This window comes from Schistocerca americana, chromosome 2 (assembly GCF_021461395.2).
Source record: "Schistocerca americana isolate TAMUIC-IGC-003095 chromosome 2, iqSchAmer2.1, whole genome shotgun sequence".
Lineage (NCBI taxonomy): Eukaryota > Metazoa > Arthropoda > Insecta > Orthoptera > Acrididae > Schistocerca > Schistocerca americana.
Window position 1 is genome coordinate 441,152,686 of NC_060120.1, and position 20,983 is coordinate 441,173,668.

Consider the following 20,983-nt stretch of genomic DNA (forward strand, 5'->3'; position numbering starts at 1 on the left):
ATAGCACAATGATTTTTCAGTCTGCATTAAGAATTTCATATTTTATTGGTGTTAGTTAACAGAACTGTAATTACTAACATATAAAAATGTCAAATTTTACCAATACAAAATTTAATTAATTGAATCTAGACCTTTTATTCAATAAAATTAATCACTCTGTTCCCCTGAAAATGATAGAATGATATTCCTTTAAGTCAGCAAAATAACATATGCAAATTAACAAAATATATTGTTGAAATGATAAAACATTTAGTTTATAGACTAAATAGAAACAGGTTCTTTCCTGTCATGTATAAAATTATTCATTTTTATTCCGTGTAAATTTCTATGTAATTTTGGAAGATGCATGTAAAAACTGTAATTGTATAAATCCAAAATTCAATATGTAACACTCACAGTAATTGTTTGAAACCATATGAACAGAGGCAATTTGTACGCTGCCATATGTCTGTCTTAGGTCAATCTTAGACTAAATTTTGTGTCAACAGCATGTAGTCAGACTTTGTAATTTTACCACCGAACATCTAGTGTGCAAAATAAAATCTATTGTAAACATGAAGCACTGAAACTTATTCTAACTGTTACATAAATTCCATGTGACGATGCAGTAACATCAAAATGAACCTACAACAGCATCAAGAAGCAGCACCCTGGATTACACGAGATATGTGTATATTTGGAGGAGAATATGTGTATTAAGACGTGATATACTGAAAATTGTTTTTCTTGTGTTAAACAATGATACACATCCCAAACTTCGCCAAAAACATTTTTGCCATGTTGTATTGCAGGATGAATCACAGTAGAATGTTACATTAATGTTGAAAAACCTGAATTTACAGTCTCTTGAACAGAGAAGACAATTATACTGCGAAAACTTACTTACATAGTTTCAAGATTGTGTGTTAAATGAAGGAGCTACAGATATTCTTCAGCTCCCTACATATCACTCCCAAAGGGTTTGTGAAGAAAGGAATAAACTAATTACAGCATTCGCAGATGCATTTAAACAATCATTCTTCCTGCATTGCATACACATTGGGAATGATAAGAAATGCTAACATGTGGTACCATGCAAAGTACCTTCTGCCATACACAGTGGTTTGCAGTACATGTTTGTAGATGAATATGTAGTGGTCAACTTTCTTCATGCTGTCTACTGTCAAATATACTCATATTTTCTTTATTGAAGTGTTATTTACACATTCTTGATATACTGTCAGTTGCATCAGTAAGTGACACAACCAGAAAAAATTATTTGCTGTAGACTTCTTAAAAAAAAGTCTGAATGAAAAAAGATGTATAAAAGTACAAATCACATAAAATATGGAATGTAAAATGATAAAAAATAAAAAAACTGTGTTCACAGTCTTTGTGTGTGTGAGGTGGGGGCACACTATTACCAATTCAGGACAGAATTTGTGTCTATTTAAAACATAACATCATTATGAAAAGATAAGTTGCTCCTCACCATATAGTAGATAGGCACAAGAAAAAGACTGTCACAAATAAGCTTTCGGCCAATAAGGCCTCTGTCAAAGGCTGAAAGCTTATTTGTGACAGTCGTTTTGTTGTACCTATCTACGACTCAGCATCTCCACTATATGGTGAGTAGCAACTTCCCTTTTCATAATATTGTTATATTCTATCTTGGATTTTACATTGTTTGATTAAAGCATAACATCAACTTTTACTTTTAGCATATGACGTGCACCATTCATGAGCTTGCTGACGGTGTGCCAGTGGTAAGGGGCTGCCTAAATTTTAAAGTTTCACTTTATACCATTCATTAGCTGTTATAGAGAAATATATTTTGTAAATGTTTCTTAATGAATGTTTTATGTACATTTTCTGATTTCTTCATTACCTTAATGATGGTATTTGACATGTAAACTGGCAACGGCAGACAAAATAAAGGTGTGACTGCCAGCTAAAGATAATCGTTTTTTTTCCCTGCAGTGTCATTGATGCACATGTCCTGAATTCCTAGTTAATTGATTCATATAGCTCCAAAACAAATGCCAAATGTTCAGCAATCACTAAATCAAAGCAGAATTTGTTTTGTGTCATCAATTTTGTAGAATGTTACCTATACAGGTTGCAATTCACCAATTCTCTCTTGTGAATTCTGTGAAATTGAGCCTGACATCATGTGCTCAAATCAGACCAGCAAATTCTGCTGGTTTCATTTATCATGTTTTTGATGAAGTTAACAGCTATCACTATCTTTTTAATTTTCTCTCTTCTTAATCTCTGAAAGAAGCACTGGAATTTATCAAGAATACATGCTTTACTTCTTTGCCTGGGACTCTTCATGTCAAAAGCGTTAAAAAATTGTTTTCCCTCTAATTCTGTACATCAAAATGTCAAGCATGCCCTCATAATTCAGAAGTCATGTCTTACCATATATATGAAGGAATTTCTTCAGTACACAGAAATCCCCATGAATTGTTTTACTTGTACCAACACTACTGATTATTATATGAGCTCATGTATGTTTAGGCAAAGCATGTAATATTTCTCCCTCCAGCATGAAGCAATTACAGAATGTTAATTCTACCCTATGTGCCATGTACATGTTTTATGCAAGCCTTTGTGTTTAAATGCATCTAAAATATTCTTTCACTTTTACCTTTAGTTTGAAGAATGTCATATCTTATAAATTCTTTACTTAAGATTATTAGCTGTGTAGGCAGCTTGCCATCCCCATCATTTGTGTTTTGTTTCCCTGATTACCTAAAAATAAAATAAACATTAGAAACATAATTAACAATGTTCCAAAGAGAGAGAGAGAGAGAGAGAGGTGAAAAAATATTTCACAATACAGATTTTTTATTTTAGGTCTTGGGAGCATTGTTTCTGGCATTTATTCCCTTGAAGACATCCCTTCATCATTTCTGGACAGGGATATCATACATAAAGAGTGCTGAAATATCACTTTCAAGACTGAAGGTAAGGTTCATCTTGATTATAGTTTCAAAATATTTGTCAGTTTTAATTACACTCATAAAATTTTTTATGTATTTTACTTTTGTAGGAAACTCAGCTATTGCCAACAATAATACAAAATGTTAACAGAGGCATAGATCAGCAGGTTGCTGTTTCTGTTAATAAAATATCCTGTGAGTGGCTGCCAGTGTCTGATACTTCTCACCAGAAGAATGAAAATGGAAACATTACTGCAAATTGGTACTAGAATAAGTTGAAATTTTGTCATTTATGTTGTCTGTTCCCATCTTTATACCATCTGAGGGTTTGCAGTTTCACCACTGACAGTCTAACATTTTCAGCATTAATATTTATTTTGCCCCTTACATTTTTTTCTATTGCATCTAATTATTTGTAATTATACACATGAAGTCCTTCAAAGACGGAACACTGTACAATTCTAGATACTTATTCAGGGTACTTCGTAAAGAATTTGAATAGGCTTCTGTGAGTAGTTATTCGCAAATCACATTATTGCCAATGATAAGCTGAGGAAACTTGGCAATAAAGAACAAATACAAAAGAAATCATTATTTCATGTTAGCAGTTGGCTACCGTTCACTCAGAACATGTTTTATACATGAAAACAGTCAATGTTGAGGAATTCTGGTTATTAGTGAATTTAATTCCCACAAACTAATTTCCATAAAATTAGTTTATAATAATATAAATTGAAGTTAATTTTCAAGCAAAAAGACTAATCTGTGTTTGGTAATAAACATAGTCTTCACAAGTTTGAATAAAGAATACAGACTTAAAAAGTTAAAAACTGTGAAAAAAAACCAGATTCCTTGAATTTCCTGCAGAACATTTATTTATGTTACTTCCCATAACATCACTTGTCACACACTAACTGTTTAGCATAACGAAAATATTCTGTATTAAAATGTTATAGATAGTGGGATCTGAATGAACTGCAATAGAATTTTGAGATATGCTATTGAATTTTATTAACAAAATTGCATATCTTATGGATAAAATGCACAGTTATTTCTCAACAAAGTAAATGGAGGTGTTAGCTGTAAAAGAAACATGTTTAGTGACACAGCTACGTGTAACAACATTCCCATTATAGGCCAACTACTCTGTTAACCAACTGTTTCTGTGGAATAAGACTGAAAAAAAAAAAAAATCAAGATCTGCAGACTGCTTAAGAGATGTACACATTCAACTATACAAATTTTTGTGTGTTTGTTTGTTTACACTATATATAGTGGGTGAGTCAAAAGTCCTTGGACACCTTCATAAGCTGGAAGATTAAAGGGAAAATTGAAATGTGATGATGGGAACATAGGTTTGATGTGAGGCCACAACTTTTGGAGTGAATGTCATTCATGGCCGCCATATTGAAATCCGGCATTTTGGATTCAAGTGTCCTTTTTTTTTTTTTTTTTAAATGGGAAGGGTGTGTATGGCACATCAAATAACACTCGCTTGAGCTCTGGAATTGAGTGGTGTAATTTGTTTTTGTCTATCTTGTACAGTTTAGAGGTTATTAATGTTCAAAGTTGGGAAATTACCTTCATACCGACTGTTACAACACATGTTCTACGTGTTGTCCATCCCACGTAATGCACAACTGTAGTCACCGCAACCACTCTGACTGCACACGGAGGAGAGTGTCTCCAGCAATTTGGTCACAGGCATGTTGTATGCGTTCATCCAGGTGTCTCAAATCACGGATGCTCTCAGCATACACTATCTGTTTAAGATGTCCCCATAGATAAAAATCAAGGGGCGTTAAGTCAGGGGATCTGGGTGACCACTCTACGGGACCACGGCAACCAATCCACTTCCCTGGCAGTTGTTCCTCCAACCATTCATGGACACTAATGCCGTAGCTTGGAGGGGTGCCATCATGCTGAAAATAAGATGGGAAAATGCTGTCAGTGTTCAGTGCGGAAGGGAACCCAAGGTCCTGCAGCAGCATCAGATACTGTGGTGCAATTAAGGTGTTGTAAATGAAAAATAGCCCAATGATGCGGGTGTCCCATATGCCACACCACACCATCACCTTTGCTGGACTACGTTCTCGAATTGGGGCAACCCAGTTCGGATTTGCGTCTCTCCAGTATCGACAATTATATTGATTAATCTCCCCGTTCAAAGTGAAATACACCTCATCACTGAACAGTATGCCCTTGGCAAACAAAGGATCCAGTTCATTTTGTTCAGTACCCCACAGGTAGAACTCCAACCGGTGATCAGGGCCATCCTCATTAAGTCGATGTTGCATCTGCAGCTTTTAAGGATGCCACTTATTGGTGTGCAATATCTGAACAACGGAGGACTGGCTTATTCCATATGCTAGGGCCACACGACAGGTACTTTGTATAGGACTTTTCACAAACAAGGCAACAACCACGGTTGCAGTTTCCACATTGGTGGCAGTCCTTGGTCGCCCACTATGTGCCTTATCGTGGACAGAGCCCGTCTCCCAGAATTTGGTGATCACGTGAGTCACCGTGCTGTGCGATACCGGTTCTCTGTCTGTGTGCCGTCAGTTGTAGTCAGCTGCTATTGTTTGATAACTGTGTTCCCCGGATATAAGGATGATTTTGATCTTCTGTTCATGTGTCAGACCCATTTTAGATCACCTGGAAGAAAGAGAGACATGAGTCAGTATCAAGGTAACTTTGAACATTAGTAACTTCTAAACTATACAAGATAGACAAAAACAAATTACACCACTCAATTCCAGAGCTCAAGCAAGTGTTATTTGATGTGTCATACACCGTCCTTCCCATTTAAAAAAAATGACTTGTATCCAAAATGGCGGATTTCAAGATAGCGGCCATGAATGACATTCACTCCAAAAGTTGTGGCCTCACATCAAACCTATGTTCACATCATCACATTTCAATTTTCCCTTTAATCTTCCAACTTATGAAGGTGTCCAAGGACTTTTGACTCCCCCTGTATTGTTCTGTGGATATTTAATCATTTTTATGTCTAAAGTTCCTTTATAAGAATGGAAAATGACCATTGTAAGCCATAATAACAATAATGTATAAATGTGCTATTAAGCTGCAATTTTTGGAGTACTATCAAGACAGAAAAAGTGCTAACTCTGTGTTATTAAATGAGGGGGAAAAAGATTGAGAAACATTATTTGTCTATGATTTTGTTTTTGAAAGGTACCACATTAAATGAATAACCATGTGTGAAGTAAAAATGTAGTTGTCAAGTGGGCATACTACAGTATATTTTTACAGAAAAATGTACATTCGCATATTGTACACTTATTATCAGCTGTAAACATCATGGTAGCTTTTTTTTTTTTTTTTTTTTTTTTTTTTCCTCTCCACGGTGTTACAAGATTTATTCTTTAAACACTACGCAACATGATAATCATTCAGTTATAAACATTTTACAGTTCATTGATATTAAAAATCATTTCAGTTGTGGATGCCACCACTTTAAAATAAAATCAGATGTACTTTTTTTAATATTTTAGGTGTTGTGGAGTACTTCGTAGTAGACATGAAGATTTAAATATGACAAGAACAAATTCATTAATTTTGGAAAACATCAGTCTTATTGCTGAAAAGGTAATTACAAATAATGTCCCTTTGAACTAATGCACCACTTTGTTGACTTTTTCATGATCAAAAATCTTTTTTTTATGTAGAGTAAATGTTTTGCACCTACTGTGTTCTTTTTGAAGCTAAACGTATAGTAAAATGTTGGACTTAAAATTAAATATATTCAGAGAGATTTTACAAGCTCACCATATGAGAGTGTGTATAGATAATAGACTGGGAAAAGTAATCAGCATTTTAAAGGGATGTCATAGTGATTACAAAAAGTTATGAATTTAAACATCAATATAATTCTAAACAGGAACTTGTAAAACTTATAATTATGAAGCAGAAACCAGAAACAGGGTAATGAAATAAAATAATAAAGTAGTTCCTATTGAGCTTATGAAGAAACTCGTAGATTAGATTAGATTAGATTAATACTAGTTCCATGGATCGTGAATACGATATTTCGTAATGATGTGGAACAAGTCAAATTTTCCAATACATGACATAATTAAGTTAATTTAACAACATACTTAAGTTAATATAACAACTTTTTTTTTTTTTATATTATTTTCTTTTTTTTCTTAATTTATATCTAAAAATTCCTCTATGGAGTAGAAGGAGTTGTCATTCAGAAATTCTTTTAATTTCTTCTTAAATACTTGTTGGTTATCTGTCAGACTTTTGATACTATTTGGTAAGTGACCAAAGACTTTAGTGCCAGTATAATTCACCCCTTTCTGTGCCAAAATTAGATTTAATCTTGAATAGTGAAGATCATCCTTTCTCCTAGTATTGTAGTTATGCACACCGCTATTACTTTTGAATTGGGTTTGGTTGTTAATAACAAATTTCATAAGAGAGTAAATGTACTGAGAAGATACTGTGAATATCCCTAGATCCTTAAATAAGTGTCTGCAGGATGATCTTGGGTGGACTCCAGCTATTATTCTGATTACACGCTTTTGTGCAATAAATACTTTATTCCTGAGTGATGAATTACCCCAAAATATGATGCCATATGAAAGCAATGAGTGAAAATAGGCGTAGTAAGCTAATTTACTAAGATGTTTATCACCAAAATTTGCAATGACCCTTATTGCATATGTAGCTGAACTCAAACGTTTCAGCAGATCATCAATATGTTTCTTCCAATTTAATCGCTCATCAATGGACACACCTAAAAATTTGGAATATTTACAAAAAGTCATGATATAAATTATATTTCAAATTGGCATCAGGTTCACGGTACACCTCATCCCAGTCTAACTGCTGTAGGCTTTCCCTGAAATTTGCAATTGTTAAATCGTTAACTGAACGTACTACTTTGGAGGACTGTTTAGTATTGCTGAATGGAGCTATGTCATATATTGTAACTAGCTGTGCACCATGATCAGAAAGACCATTCTCAACAGGCTGAGCATTTATCTGGTTAAACTTGTCTTGGTCTATAAAGAAGTTATCTATCAGTGAGCTGCTATCCTTTACCACCCGAGAAGGAAAATCAATAACGGGTGTCAAATTGAAAGAACCGAGTAATACTTCAAGGTCATTTTTCCTATTACCCTCTTTCAGAGAATCTACATTGAATAATACAATAATACAAATAATAATTTGCTTCCCCCTGTCTGACAGATAGCACAAGGAGTCCAAAGTTTTCAGAAATAGATGAAAATTTCCTGATGGGGACCTATATTCAGTTACAATTATGAATGTGCCTTTATTTAATTTAAGCTCACAGGCACATGCTTCTGTATGTTTCTCTACACAAAACTTTTTTGTTTCTATACTTTTTGCACAATGATAACTTTTGACATACATGGCAACTCCTCCTTTCTCCATATTTTCTCTCATTACATGTGCAGAGAGCTTATATCCACTTACATTTACCTTGTCCATATCAGTAACAATGTGATGCTCAGAGAATCACAAGTTGCCCCCCCCCCCCCATACTTGATTAAGATAATTCTATTCTCCAAGGACTTTCGAATCAGAGCTCATGTTGGCTGGAACTGGTGACAAATGCTTGTGTTTGGTACATCCAATACATATGCTATTTCAGTCATATCACTGCAGACTACTAACAGTTATCATCATAACTTACCGACAAGCATATCCTGTGTTTGCTCTATTGTCTTCTCAGTTCTTGTACTCACTTTTATTTATCTTCAACTCCTACACTACTGTCTGAACAGTACAGCAGAAATACCCATTTTCAACAATTTAAAATACTCTGGACAGCTAAATATACTCCAACATTCTCTAAATTGTTTTATGTATCAGATAACCCACTGCGAAAAAATCTTCTGCCAAATATCAGAGAAATAAAGCCAAGAAACAGCAAATGGTCCACCTTCTATTACAACTGATTTCATTTTTATACGGTTGCCTGCAGTTCATTCTGATGAAACCCCCTTCCACCAACCAATTCTGCCTCCCCATTTGCTCTATTTAAATTCTCTTCTTTCATAACAGCCATTTTCACTGTCCTTTCCATCATCACCTCTTCATTATCACTTCTGCTTCAAATAAGACAAAACACAGCTTTGAATATACTAGACTAACCAATATATCATTCTCACAGCCCTTTATTATTATTGTTATTCTAATATTAGCAGTAGTAGTGTTAGTTATTATTAGCACCTTTATTAATGTGAATTATTATTACTAGAAAGTTTTGATGTAGTTTGTTGTGTTTTGTTCCTAGTTATATGTAAGAGATGGTCTCAAGGTTCTAATCAAGTTAGGTTAAATAAGCAATAAGTAAAATAAATAATAGCAGGCTTCCTTATGTAAGAACATGTGATTGCCATAAATGTCTGGTTTCGTGCATCCTTTTACACAGAATGACAAAGTACTTTCTTTCCTACATATTTCATGTCAAAGATTCTGCCCCCCTCCTCTCTCTCTCTCTCTCTCTCTCTCTCTCTCTCTCTCTCTCTCTCTGTTTCTGTTCTACTCCTCTACCTCCCCCCTCATTCCTTCACCCCTCTTCTCCACCCCTTTCTCTCTCTCCGGCACATGGTCTCTCTCTCTCTCTATCTATCTATCTACCTGTCTCTCCCCTCTTTATTTCCCCCCCCCTTTCTCTCCCCCCTCTTTCCCACCCCCCTTCACCCCTCCTCTTTCACTCTCTCTCTCTCTCTCTCTCTCTCTCTCTGGCACATGGTGAGAGAGAAAGAGAGAGAGACAGAGAGAGAGAGAGAAAGAGAGAGAGCAATTGTATTTTCCTTTGGTTTTAGCATTACTTAAAGTGTGAAGCTAAAATGATGGAAATAGAATATTCATTGATGAAAGTCAATTTGTGCTACAGGGAATGATACTATAAACCATGAGAGGAAAAAAGTAAGTATTATGGATAGAAGAGTTAAAAATTATTCATTTTTGTACTCCTTATTGGAGTACTGTAATACTCATTAGATAGTGTAGTTGCTTCATAATTTAATTTCACCTTAGCTTACCTGTTAATAACAGGGAAAAAGATCTTACTTCCTTATTCTATTGTATGTAGATCATGAATTACAAAACAAGATATTTCCTATTATACTTATGACAGATAAATAATTTATGATTCATTAATTATTTTGTAAAGGAAATTGTGCTGATCAGTATCAGTAGTAGAATCATCCAATCATAGCATCCTATTTTTGAACCATTAGTTCCATAACTAATGATTGTACAGAACAGTTCAGTTGAAATAAATCAGTACTTTACGAAAAAATAATTTGTGACCGTTGTAGATTGTTTCCACTAAATATCGACATATAGTTTTCAAGTTGAATACTGATGACTGATGTGGTTCTATCCACATATAAACTAAATTATCTTTTTAGTGTATGTGACAGTTTGGAAAACAACAAACAATAATATTTTTTATAGTTTCTTTTGGCTGTTTTTGTATGTCCATTGCTTTCATTATTACCAGCAACCTTTGACTCACTGACCTGAATTTTGCTTGTGCACTAATACAGGCAGCTGGTCATATTTGATGGTGTGGTAATTCTTCACAACTGTGACAACTGAGACATCACCAAGACAGATAAAACAAATAAAACAATAAATAAACAAGTGAAATTCTTGTAATTACATAACCCATATTTAAAATAATTACATCTTGTCTTTGACAAATTACTAAGAACATTTCCTAACTCATGCACTGACTCTGTAATGAAGATACCAAGTAAAAACAAATTTGGTCTCTGCAAAAAACACACACTGCTGCTTATACCTAATGAACAAACCATTAGCATGTGGATTATCAGACCAACTGTGTGACTGGACTGAAGAGTTTATAGCGAACAGAATACAGCATGTCATTTCGAATGGATAGAAGTCTGCAGATGTAAATGTAACTTCAGGTGTGCCCTAGGAAAGCGTTGTAGGACCATCATTTTTCACAATATATACCGACAACCTTGTAGATAACATCAGAAGTTCCATGAGGCTTTTCACTGATGATGTTATTATATACAGATAGATCATGATGCTGCAAAATTGAAGTGGAAAGGAAGATCTGCAAATGATTGATGATTGGTGCAGCAAATGGTAACTGACTGTCAGCGTAAATGAATGTAATGTATTGCAAATTCATTTACAGAAAGACACTTTCTTCTATGATTATACAACTGCTGAAAAATCACTGGAAGCACTTATTTCCATAAAATATCTACAAGTAGATGTATACAGTGATCTGAAGTGGAACAGCCACATAAAATTAACTGCAAGTAAGGCAGATGATAGACTGAGATTCACTAGGAGAATGCTCAGGAACTGTAGTCTATTTATAAAGGAAGTAGATTACAAAACACCCATTCAACCAATACTTAAATCTTGCTTGTCAGTATGGAATCTATATGAGATAGGACTGATGGAGGAAATAGGGAAGATCTAAAAAAAGGGTTCAAATGGCTCTGAGCACTATTGGACTTAACATCTGAGGTCATCAGTCCCCTAGAACTTAGAACTACTTAAACCTAACTAACCTAAGGACATCACACACATCCATGCCCGAGGCAGGATTCGAACCTGCGACTGTAACGGTTGCGCGCTTCCAGGCTGTAGCACCTAGAACCGCTTGGCTACCACGGCTGGTGGAAGATCTAAAGAAGAACAGCATGTTTGTTACAGGTTCACTTAGTAAGGGCAGAATAATTATGGAGATGCTCAGCCAACTCTAGTGACAGATGCTGCAAGAGAGTCATTCTGTGTCACAGTATGGTGTACTGTTAAAGTTCTGAGAGTGTATGTTCTTAGAAGAGTCACCCAGTACATTGCTTCCTCCTCTGTATATCTCACAAAAGGACCATCAAGATAAAATAAGAGATTTGAGCCTACACAGAGGGGTACCAGCAATTGTCCTTCCCATGAACCATATACAACTCGAACAGCAGGAAAAGGGGAAAGTGGCACTGGTACACAAGTACCCACCATCACACACCTTAAGGTGGCTTGTGGAGTACAGATGTAGATATAGAAGAGCCTCCCCTTTCACACCTTTCAATCAGGAGAACAGTGTGGATTAAAAACTACCTATTATTCTGAATTGATAACTGTTTTTGCATTATTAATTTTGCTGGTCATTTGTTCTTGTTTGAAATGTCATATGTGAGTCTTTGTAAGTTCAAGACTTCAACTCTTTAACAATTTGTACTCCCGTTGACACCCCCCCCCCCCCCCCCCTCCTCCAAGAACTGCAGACCTTGCCAAAGTGGGGTGGCTTGCCTGACTCAATGATAGAGAAAGCCGCATCAGAGGTGCAATCACAATGGAGAAGTACATATGGAGATGCCAGACTAATATGTAGTACCTGAAGAGAGACAACAGACTTCTCAATAGTTGCAGGGTCAACAGTCTCAATGACTGACTGATCTGGTCTCATAGCATTAACCAACATGACCTTGCTGTGCTTGGGCTATGAACTGCTAAAAGTGTGGGAAAACTACGGCTGTTATTTTTCCCAAGGGCATGCAGTTCTACTACTTGGTTAAATGATGATGACATCCTCTTGGAGAAGACATTGCAGAGGTAAAATAGTGCACCATTCAGATCTTGAGCAGGTACTACACAGGACAATATTGTCATCAGGAAAAGAAAAACTGTCGTTCCATGGGTCAGACCATGGAATGTTACATTCCTTAATCAAGTAGGTAGGTTAGGGAATTTAAAAAGAGGAATGGATATGTTGAAGTCAAATTACTGATGGTTAGGAACTAGAAATATTGCATCAATTTTTTGTTTGTAAATTATTAAACACACAAATTTAAAAGGTTGTCAAACTACATAAGTGAAGATAAACAAAGCATTAGTCCTTTGAAATTGACTGCAAAAAAGTGCTGATTGGGAACTTTTTGAGTGGAATGTTTTCTTTTGAAAAACTTCGAGAGTTTTTTACCACAAAATGGTCTTTGTTTTCTTTGTTTGGCTGTATTTAAGCTTCCAAGAAATGACTGTTCTATTGAAAAGCAGCAGCTTTTTCACTGAATGCATCTCTTATTGAAGGTGTTTTTCAACATTCTTTGTCTTTTCTTGCCCAATCACATGATTATGAAATCTGCAGAATATTAATTTCAACCTTTCATGACCATTTATAGCCATTGTGACAATTGCCTGACAATACTACAGATAGAACTGAACATGCACTTATCGTAGAAGTAGAACTGAAAGTAATTCTATTAGAACAACAAGGGGAAGAATATCAGTTTAGTCAGAAAAATATGTCAGATTTTTTTTCCAGTCACTATAGCTAATGTGAGCACAATATAGTGGCAGCTGGATGTGAGTGTAAACAAACTAGAATTTTGACCACCAGGGTATAGAGGAGTGGTACAGGGAAGCAAGCTACACCTTCCTCTCACAGGGCAGTCAGCCTATGCCCCCATTCTGCGAAGGCAGAACTGACACACTGTCACAGGGATCACCAATTTCTTCTGGTTGTAAGAGTCATACTTGAAATACATGATGGAACCATGATTAGTTGCTTCACTCATTTCAGAATAAGAAAATAAAACAATGAACAACGCACAACAGAAGGTAATCTGGAATGACTACCACACAGTTCCTTGATGACATTGGTAGATGGTATTCAATGTAACCACCATTCAAAACATCTGCCACCTAATTTTCCACATTAAAAGCATCAACATTACACCAAATTTTGAACTTGAGCAAACAAATAAATGTATACCTTCCTGTGTCATAAAATGCAAGGTCACACAGCTGAGTACTAACTGCACTACATGGCATATATCTTAAATAGACCACACAAATTCCCACAATTGGTAGTTGACAGTTGTTGTGTTTGTGCACTTTTTTATTTTACAGACAGGTTCTGATGTATATTATCATCCAAACTGGGCTTCGCCAGATGATGTAAAATATTAGTAACTGAAAATTGGTTACCTTTATGATATTAATACACTGAAAATAAAACTATCTCCAATAAAATAGTTCCTCTGGATACAGTTTTCTAACATCTATTAGGTAATTTCACATTCTTGCATTTTGAGGTAGACTTCACATCTATTTCACATTTATTACAAAATGTGAGTTCTTCCAGTCCCTAGTGACGATCAGAAGCAGAATGAACAGGAAATGTTGTCAGGTGAGTAAAGGGTTGTAAATACAAAATCAAATAGGCATGATGTAGGGGGAGGTCTAATAATGAATAAGGAAATATCAATGTGGAAAAAATGGTTCAAATGGCTCTGAGCACTATGGGACTCAACTGCTGAGGTCATTAGTCCCCTAGAACTTAGAACTAGTTAAACCTAACTAACCTAAGGACATCACAAACATCCATGCCCGAGGCAGGATTCGAACCTGCGACCGTAGTGGTCGTGCGGTTCCAGACTGCAGCGCCTTTAACCGCACGGCCACTTCGGCCGGCTATCAATGTGGATAAGCCACTATGAACAACATAGTGAATGCATTATCATAGCCAAGATAGACACAAATCTAATACCAAGCACAGTAGTACAAGCTTACCATAGATGATGATGAGACTGAAAGAATGTATGATGACATACAACAAATTATTTAAATAATTAAAGTAGAAGAAAATTTAATTGTGATGGGTGACTGGAATTTGATAGTAGGAAAAGGTAGGGAAGAAAAAGTAGTAGGAGACTCTGGACTGGGCAAAAGAAATGGAACAGTAATCTGCCTCAGAATTTTGTGCATAGCACAATTAATCATAGTTATCCATGGATTAAGAGTCATGAAAGAAAATTGTATTCATGGAAGAGCCCTGAAGACACTGGAAGATTTCAGATTGATTATATAATGATAATACAGAGAGTTTGGAACCAGATTTTAAATAGTAAGACATTTGCAGGGGCAGTGGTGGGCTCTTTTCACAATTTATTGTTTATGATCTGTAGATAAAATTGAAGAGATTGCAAAAAGGCAGTAAATAACAGAGGTGGCTTATGGGTATGTTGAATTATCAAGAGGCTATTGAGAGTTTAAAAGGGATAGTGTTCAGTAGAAGATGAATGGGTCACTTTGATAGCTGAAATAGTGAAGGCAAAAAAGGATGAAACAGGTTAAAAGATAAGGCCTAGTAGAAACCTTTGAATGCCACAGGACATACTAAATTTACTTGATAAAGGAGCAAATATAAAAATGCTGCAAATGAAGCAGACGAACAGCAATAGAAACATCTAAAAACTGAGATTGACAGGTAGTGAATAATGGTTAAGCAGGGATGGCTAGAGAAAAAATGCAAGGCTACAGAAGCATGTATAAGTAGAGGAAAGATAGATGACATGTGTAGCAAATTAAAGAGACCTTTGGAGAAAAGAGAAGCAGTTGAATGTTAAGAACTCAGATGGAAATCAGTTCTAAGCAAAGAAAGTAAAAATGAAAGGAAATTGTAAAGAGACTATGCAAGGAAAATGAACCTGAAGACAGTATCATAGAAGGGCAAGTGGGAGTAGATGAAAATGAGGGGGGAGATCTGCTACTGTGAGAAAAGTTAACAAGGCCCCTGGAATTCATGACACTCCCTCAGAAGTATTCATATCCTTGGCGAGAGCCAGCCATGACAACACTATCCCATCTGGCGTGCAAGATGTATGAGACTGGTAATGTACCCATAGATTTCAAGATGAATGTAATAATTCCAGTTACAAAGACAGTAGATGTGAATAGTACTGAACTATCAGTTTAATAAGTCATAGTTGCAAAATACTGACATGAATTATTTACAGAACAATAGAAAAACTTTGGAAGCTGAAGTCTTGAGAGATCATTTTGGATTCCATAAAAAATGTAAGATCACATGAGGCAATACTGATCCTATGGCTTGTCTCAGATTAAATAAAGACAAACATAGTATTTGTAGACTTAGAGAGGGTTTTGACAATGTTAACTGGAATACACTCATCAACATTCTCAAGATAGCAGGGTAAAATGAAGGGAGCAGAAGACTGTTTATAACTTGTACAGAAACCAGACAGCAGCTGCAAGAGTCAGAGGACATGAAAAGGAAGCAGAAGCTGAGAAGGGAATGAGACAATATTGCAGCCTGTCCCAGATGTTATTCAATCTGTACATTAAGGAAACAGTGGTACTGCAGTGGTCTCTCACATGGCACCATATTATGCTAGCCTATTCATGGCCCATCTAAATGAATGCTTCCTAACCAACAGGATCCCAAACCCCTCACCTGATTCAGATTCATCGATGGCATTTGCATGATCTGGTCCAAGGGTGCGGATGCCTTGTTCCACATTCCTCCAGAACCTCTACAACTTCTTCCCCATTTGCTCCACCTGTTCCTCCTCAACCCAACAAGTTGCCTTCCTTTGCTGTCAACCTCCACCTCAAAAATGGCTCCATTTGTATCTCTGTCTACATCAAACCTACTGACCACCAACAAGCAACTTCCATCTCAAAGATGGCTACACTTGTAGCTCCATCCACATAAAACCTAGCAACTTCCAGGATCACTACATTGATATATCCATCCACGTCAAACCTACCAATAGCCAACAATATCTCCACTTTGACAGCTGCCACGATTCCACATCAAGAAGCATGTTTCATAAAGCCTAGGCACCTGTGAACATCACATCTGTGGTGACATGCAATCCCTCTCAAAATCTGCCAAGGCTTCACTGAGGCCTTTTCACATACTGAAATTTTCCCCCTTCACCCTTGTCCAGAAACAGAGCACCCATGTCTTGTCTCCCAAGTCACCTATTATACCCCCCATACCTACTATCTGACCATGAAAGAGCACCCATCCCATGACTGAGAACCACAGAGGGCTGGAGCAACTGAATAACATTCCGCTCCAAAGTTTTGACTAGCTCTCATGGTGCCCTCAAATGAGAAATATCCTCTCCACTCCCCTCCTCACTGTCCCACAGTGTTGTTCTGCCACCCATCCAACTGTGCAACATACTTTTCTGTCCCTATTTTACACCTGCTCCCAGCCCCTTACCACATGGCTCATGTCCCTGCAATAGACACAGCTTCATACATCCTCCCACTATCATCTACTCCATTCCTGTCACAGGCATCTCCTACGCAATCAAAGAGAGAGCCACCTATGAAAGCAGTGATGTGATCTACTAACTTCCAACTTAGCTGCAACCACTGTGCCACATTCCATGTGGGCATGGCAACTAATAAGTTGCAAAGAGACAGCTGGATCATCTGGATCACCCAGTTGCTGATCATGCCATGCAACACTATATGGTAGATCTTAGCAACTGTTTCATAGTTTGTGTGATCTAAATTCTTCCCACCAGCACCAGCTTTTCTGAGTGCGATATATCTTTTATTCATATAATACCCCCAGCATCAGTGCTTGATAATCCCTGTTCTACATATGCTATCCCATTCTCTGCTCTCACTCTGGTGTTGCACTTGCCTGCTATCCCACCAACACCTCAGCAGAGCTGTTTTCCCTTCTCTACTTCTCTCCTCTACACCTTCCCTCTTCCCCCATTCAGCACAACCTCCTCATGCTGCACCTGGCAACCCTATCCTGTACCTACCACCTCTTTGCACACTCCCGTTGTCAGCACTGGCAACTTCCCCATCCCTACACTGTTATCCCTCCCCCTCCCTACCCTTACTTCTTTTGTGCCCCACTACACACCTCAGCCAAGACTGCTGCTCACCTCTGATGCAGTCAGGCCATATGTGAGTGAGTTGTTTTGTGTGAATGTGTGTGGATCATCTATTTCTGATGAGGAACATAGTCTGATGGCTGCCTATACACAGTATTCCTTTTCCTTTTCATTGTACCTGTCTGTGACTCATGCGATGGGCAGCGCTCTGTCCTTTCCATATTGTTCTTATTCCAATTTGAGGTATTCCTTTCTACCAGAATCATTATTACAAATATTCCTCACTGTTATTAGAAAAAGAGAACACCTAAGCATACAAAGATAGGAAAGTATTTTTAGGCACCCACTAATACCACAAAATGTTCCCATCTTACAATCATATAGTTTCCTGGAATGACTAGAAACTAATGATATGATATGATTTTCCTGCACGTGAAAGCTCACATTGTAGTGCAGCTATAAATAAACTCCCCGTGTCAAATCTAAAACATTAGACACTTGGTGGAAAAAATGCTGTAAATTGTGCTGTCCTTGTCCAAAAATTAATCACATGATACTTTTGTTATGCTTTCTGTTTGACACTCCTATCTTCCATTGAAAGGAATCGTGCAATGAATATGAGCACTATTTTCTATAGCTACCACACTTTAACAAATGAAATCACTGATTGAGATTGATTTGTAGTTTTGTTTTCCTCATAGTTAAAGACAGACTTTGGTAGGAACATAATATCTTACTATTCTGCATTATTATCTTACAATCTTAATTGGACATTGTGATTTACTCATTCACCATTTACACATCAAATACAAAAACAGTACAGAGTTTGTATTATTACTGTAATTCAGTTTCAGTTTTGCTTACACATTCCATTTCATTCATACAAGATCAAACATAACTATAAAAACTTCAGTCCACTCACAGCTCATACAAATCAGTCCCATATATGACTGATTTGTTTGTCACAAATTGACATATTCATTATTCATTTTTTTGTTCACCTAATGATTGAAATTATTTTTTATACTACTACTGACAATATTGTTAAGGATGAGAATGAATTACAATAGTTAATGGGTGCTAAAATTCATTAACTTTATCTTCTGTTTCCAAATTTTTAGTGCAAGTTTTTTTTCTTTTTTACTTCTGTAAAATTAATTATATTTAAGACATATTGATCTATAAGTGCGTGTATTGTTCATTGTGTAGGGAAGCATTATAGGATTATGTGGTGAACCAGGGTCTGGTAAAACAGCGCTTCTTATGGCTATACTAGGACAGCTAAAGATAGCAAGTGGATCTGGACATATTACAAGAAATGGTTTTTGTGCATATGTGAAGCAAAACCCTTGGATGTGGGATGCAACTTTACGTGATAATATAGTATTCATGGAAGAATTTAAACGTGATAGGTGAGTAACATTCATGATGTTATTAGTTTATAAAGCTGCGCCCATCCCTTTATAAGTAAAACACAAATCTTGGTGAGAATTCTTTCATATCATGATGTTTACCCTAGCTGAAATTTCTTCTTCTATGAAAACGTAAAAAAGGGATTCAAAATAGACACAGTAGAATAAAATTTCCACCACGACATATTGTTTTCTAATGAAGTACTTCTCATTGGCTATGTATCTTTCTTTCCAATAACAGGCAGATGTCTTTACATTAATTTCATACAAATGTGTATCATTTGATAGTTGCTAAAGTAACATTGTAGCATTTTCAGTTTCCATGCAGTGCCTGTAACAAAAAATTGAATACATTTGTTTTGAAATTTTCAGAACAGATTGAATGTTTGATTAGTTTTAGCAGTAGAACCACTTATTCATTATATCTTGAACCAATATCTTGACTCTGAACAACAAGACATTTTCAAGTGGAGTCATTTCAAGAAACAGTAAGTTATATTTGTCACTGCCTTGTCCTGTAATTATTTCACCCATGAAACATTAACGCTGCTTGACTGATTATCACTGCAGTTCTATTTAAATTGCAAAGAAGTTACTGGCTTTGTTGTGGTTACTGGTAAGTAATCAGTAACATCACTGCATGCGACCAAGAGGTGACAGTCTGAAAGCACCAAATACAGAATTTATGACAGATATGAGAAGACATTTCAGTTAAATAATGGGTAAAAATTCCTCAATTTTAATTTTACAAGTGCAGTATGGAAGCTCTTTTTAAATGTCAGAGTAAATGTCAAGCTGTTCAATTTTTTTAAAATTTTCATAACAAGTTGGAGTCACTGTTTCTGGAAGTGCCCTTATGGTTATAATAGTGGACATTTTATGTCATTCCATCATTAAATAATAAAGGAAATCTTCCACACTAATAATTTGAATTCCATCACATGGGCGTACACTGTGGCAGCTTAAGATGATTTTTCCTGTTACACATTGTATGTAGAAATGTATGTAACACTGAAGAAACTGATGCTGATAATTTGCTGTGTATGACCAAAGAAAAAAGAACAATCACATGATTTGATGCATTTTGTGATTAACGTCAATGCTTGCTATATTTTGTGACTGTGATAATGAATTTATTCATGTATAAACACTGTCTTCATTCACAATTATTTGTTCACTTTTTTTATGTACAGTGGGATTCCTGATCCCAAGGTTATGGTGTAGACTGAGGGGTGGGGAGGGGGGGTTGGCATCTTTAGAGAGCAGACAGTTCTCAGTTCACTACTTCCTTTTCCTACTGCTGCACTTTGTCTCAAATTCAGCATTATACATCATTATTGTAGTATAATTACAGGTTAGATGAAAAGCTCAAACAAAAGTGCAACATGAAATGATATAAAAATTGTCTATAGCTGATGATGAGCCCTTAGGACCCAAAATGTGTTACAAATAAAAGTGAATCTATAACCTTTGTTTACATGATGTAGCATAACCATTACCCACACAAAAATGCCTTCAGTAACTGCACCTCGGCTGTATCTGGCTGAAAAGTTGGTGATGGAAACAATTTGCTAACAATTAATGCAATCCACACTGGACTTGCAGATCACGCACTTTAATTGCACTTGAATGTTGAATTAACTATTGTTTATGGGTATATTGAGTCTCATCTACAGCAAGTACAGTACAGATAACTGGATAGCTGTGTACTATACTCAGATGATGACCTCTAATATGATTTTTCAAGTGCAGTATCCTAACACTGAAGTGACACAAAAGTTCAAATGTGGCAAACAATTATTTAACACAGTCACTGATTAAGGTTCACAGATCACTGTCCTTGAAGTCTAACAGACATCCTAGGTTGAAAACGATGTATGCAGTAAGTAGCTATTGGAAATAGTACAGTTTTCAGTTTGACTCTATTGCCATAGTGAGCATTATTGAAGCTTCCCATGATAATGGTTACACTTTC

At 36.2% G+C, this 20,983-nt stretch overlaps 1 protein-coding gene across 1 annotated transcript in view; it reads left to right on the forward strand.

The window, feature by feature from the left end:
• Nucleotides 1–20,983, forward strand: part of LOC124596565 (ATP-binding cassette sub-family C member 12-like) — a 526,900-nt gene that overhangs the window by 191,748 nt on the left and 314,169 nt on the right. Inside the window, exons 10-13 of the mRNA XM_047135749.1 lie at nt 2,842–2,952; nt 3,038–3,189; nt 6,446–6,539; nt 18,806–19,008. Coding sequence (XP_046991705.1) covers nt 2,842–2,952; nt 3,038–3,189; nt 6,446–6,539; nt 18,806–19,008 — 560 coding nt within the window. The remainder of the gene's footprint in view (nt 1–2,841; nt 2,953–3,037; nt 3,190–6,445; nt 6,540–18,805; nt 19,009–20,983) is intronic.